At 35.1% G+C, this 2,399-nt stretch overlaps 1 protein-coding gene across 1 annotated transcript; it reads left to right on the top strand.

The window, feature by feature from the left end:
• On the top strand, positions 1-366 carry LOC130720474 (uncharacterized). The gene has a single exon (XM_057571121.1). It carries the CDS (start codon positions 1-3, stop codon positions 364-366), a length of 366 nt encoding a protein of 121 aa, XP_057427104.1.
• The last annotated feature ends 2,033 nt before the right edge of the window (positions 367-2,399 follow it).

The raw sequence follows: 2,399 nt of genomic DNA, 5'->3' as shown, positions 1-2,399 counted from the left end.
ATGAAGGAATGGAGGAAGAAATTTGTTGCTGCAAGTTCTCTTGAAGTCTCAAATGCACCCGCAACTGTTCATGCAAGCATAGGTGAATCTGTAAGTGCAGATCCTAATGTTATTGTGCCTAATGTGATTCATGAGATATCAGTTGAATATGTTTATGTTCCCAATGTTGAACCTCATGTTGAGACATTAGTTGAGACTACTTCAGATGTGAATATGGAACCCTCTGCTGGAAATCCAAACCCCATTGTTGACACATCTGAACTTGATCTCCAAATCCATCAATCTGCCTTGGGTTCTGAACCATCTACCGTTTGTAAGAAGTCAGTTATTGAAAGTGTTCATGAATTGTTGTCATTCTGGTCTTAGAAGTGATGGTTTGTTTATGCTGTGCTACCTTTGCCAAATTTGTGTTAAAAAGGGGGAGTAGTTTGGTGAAGAATCTGTGTTGTTTCTATTGATGTGAAGACTATGTGTGATTTGCAAGTGTTAGCTTTGGTCTGTAATAAGTTGAAGACTCTTTCAAGACAAGGCAAGTAACTGGTTGTGTAGTACTCCAAGTTGCTACTGGTTTTCTAGTTTACACTTGTTGGATAGTTAGTATGTTCTGCTGCTATGTTCTATGTTCCAACTATGCAAGTTGTTAGTATGGATGCATCATTTGAGTGGGAGTTCTGCTGCTAAGGGGGAGCTTTGGTTCTCTATGTTTACCCTCTCTGATCTGTGACTTGTTTTAGAGAAAATTTGACAAAGGGGGAGATTGTTGGTACACTTTGTCATGCATTTTGTCAAAAAAACCTGATTGTCGAAGCAGATGTCGTGGCATCTGATTTCGTGAAGGTAGGACATTAGTCCTTTGCTTAAGTTTGATTTTGTGGGCCCTTGAAGATTTTATGAAGATATGTTTTTATAGTTACTTGAGGATCAAGTAGCTGTTCCATAAGGGTTTTGATTTGTGGGTTGTTATTTGTTGAAACAATCTTTATTAAAAGATTGGTTTCTATCTTTATGTTTCAATTTTGCAACAATATCTTGGCGATTCAGTTTAGATTTGTTGTTGCAATCTGTTACTTCAGCCCAAGCAAACCCTAGTGCCTACCTGCTGCTGTTGAAGTCTATAAAAAGGATGAAGACCTAAAGCTTGAAGACCACTGAAGCTAATAGAGAGAGATCAAGTGTTTTAGGGCTGTTCATTGTTCTTTATCCTTGTTTCTTGTGAACAAACTTTGCTCCCTGATTCTATAAAGCAAAGTTGTGTTCTGTGTTCTTTAATTCTTCAAATTCTGATTGTTGATTGTTTGTTACCAATCACTGTGGCAGTGATTGAGAGAAAGGGAGAGAGGCTCTCATACTTAGGTTGAGATACTAAGTAGAAATACACTTGGGTAGATTAGGAAGTGAACTATGAACTGTGGTGTTCATGAGTGTCTGTAATTCCTGAATCTTGAGATAATGGATTTCCTTTCTTTGGGTGCAAACCCTCCAGACGTAGGTGAAGTTTCACCGAACTGGGTTACCAATCTTCTGTGTTCTACTTTATTATTTTTCTGGTTTTGTTACTGTTAGTCAGTTGTCGAACCGGTTGTCCCAGCATCGCGTTCGACATCTGTCCTGTGCGAGAACCGTATTTACAAGATTCATTTCAAATATTGAATAAACTTATAATAGAAAGATATATTTAGGCCATATATTTTTATGTGGAGGATTCAATCTTGGTATTGTTTTAATATTCATCTTCAATATTTTTTATCTCAAAGAATCTAGGCACCACCAGACATAATCAAGGGGTGGCTGAAAGAAGGAAATTGGCAGCAGGTAGTAGTATAGAGAGATAGGAAACTGCAGGGCATGCCAATTGGGTAGTATTGAGCAATACCAAAGCAAGAAAATCTGGAATTACAATGGTGTTTTTGTAGATGGAAAACTAACACAGGGTGATGTTTCTGAAACCACAACTGTTGAGCAGAAGTAATAAATTATAAACTTAATTTTGAATATCAGTTGTTTCAACTTAAGTTCAAATCCATATAATTGATTCTGTTTGTGGATATCAAGTTTGTTGTGAAAATTCCAATGGGACTTGGTGGAAGACTAGATAAGCATTTCACATGGAAATTATTTTATGTTAATTAATAGAAAAATATAATTTAAAATTCTTTGGTATTTTTTTCATATTTTTTAAAATAATTATAAAAGTAAAATATAAAATTATAAAAATATGTTGTACGGGAATTGAAAACATTAATATATGTGTTTTATATGAGGTGTGCTAAAAAACTCTCACGGAATATATATATATATATATATATATATATATATATATCAAATTTTAATGGCAGAAGAAGATAGATACAAAACTGCATTTGTAGTTCCTTTTGGCCATTATGAGTGGAACGTAATGC

The sequence above is a fragment of the Lotus japonicus genome, chromosome 5 (genome assembly GCF_012489685.1).
Source record: "Lotus japonicus ecotype B-129 chromosome 5, LjGifu_v1.2".
Taxonomy (NCBI): Eukaryota; Viridiplantae; Streptophyta; class Magnoliopsida; order Fabales; family Fabaceae; genus Lotus; species Lotus japonicus.
The sequence above is the reverse complement of the archived record's forward strand: the minus strand, read 5'-3'. Positions and strand labels throughout refer to the sequence as shown.

Coding starts and splice junctions, on each gene's coding strand:
- LOC130720474 (XM_057571121.1), top strand. CDS start 1: ATGAAGGAATGGAGGAAGAAATTTGTTGCTGCAAGTTCTCTTGAAGTC.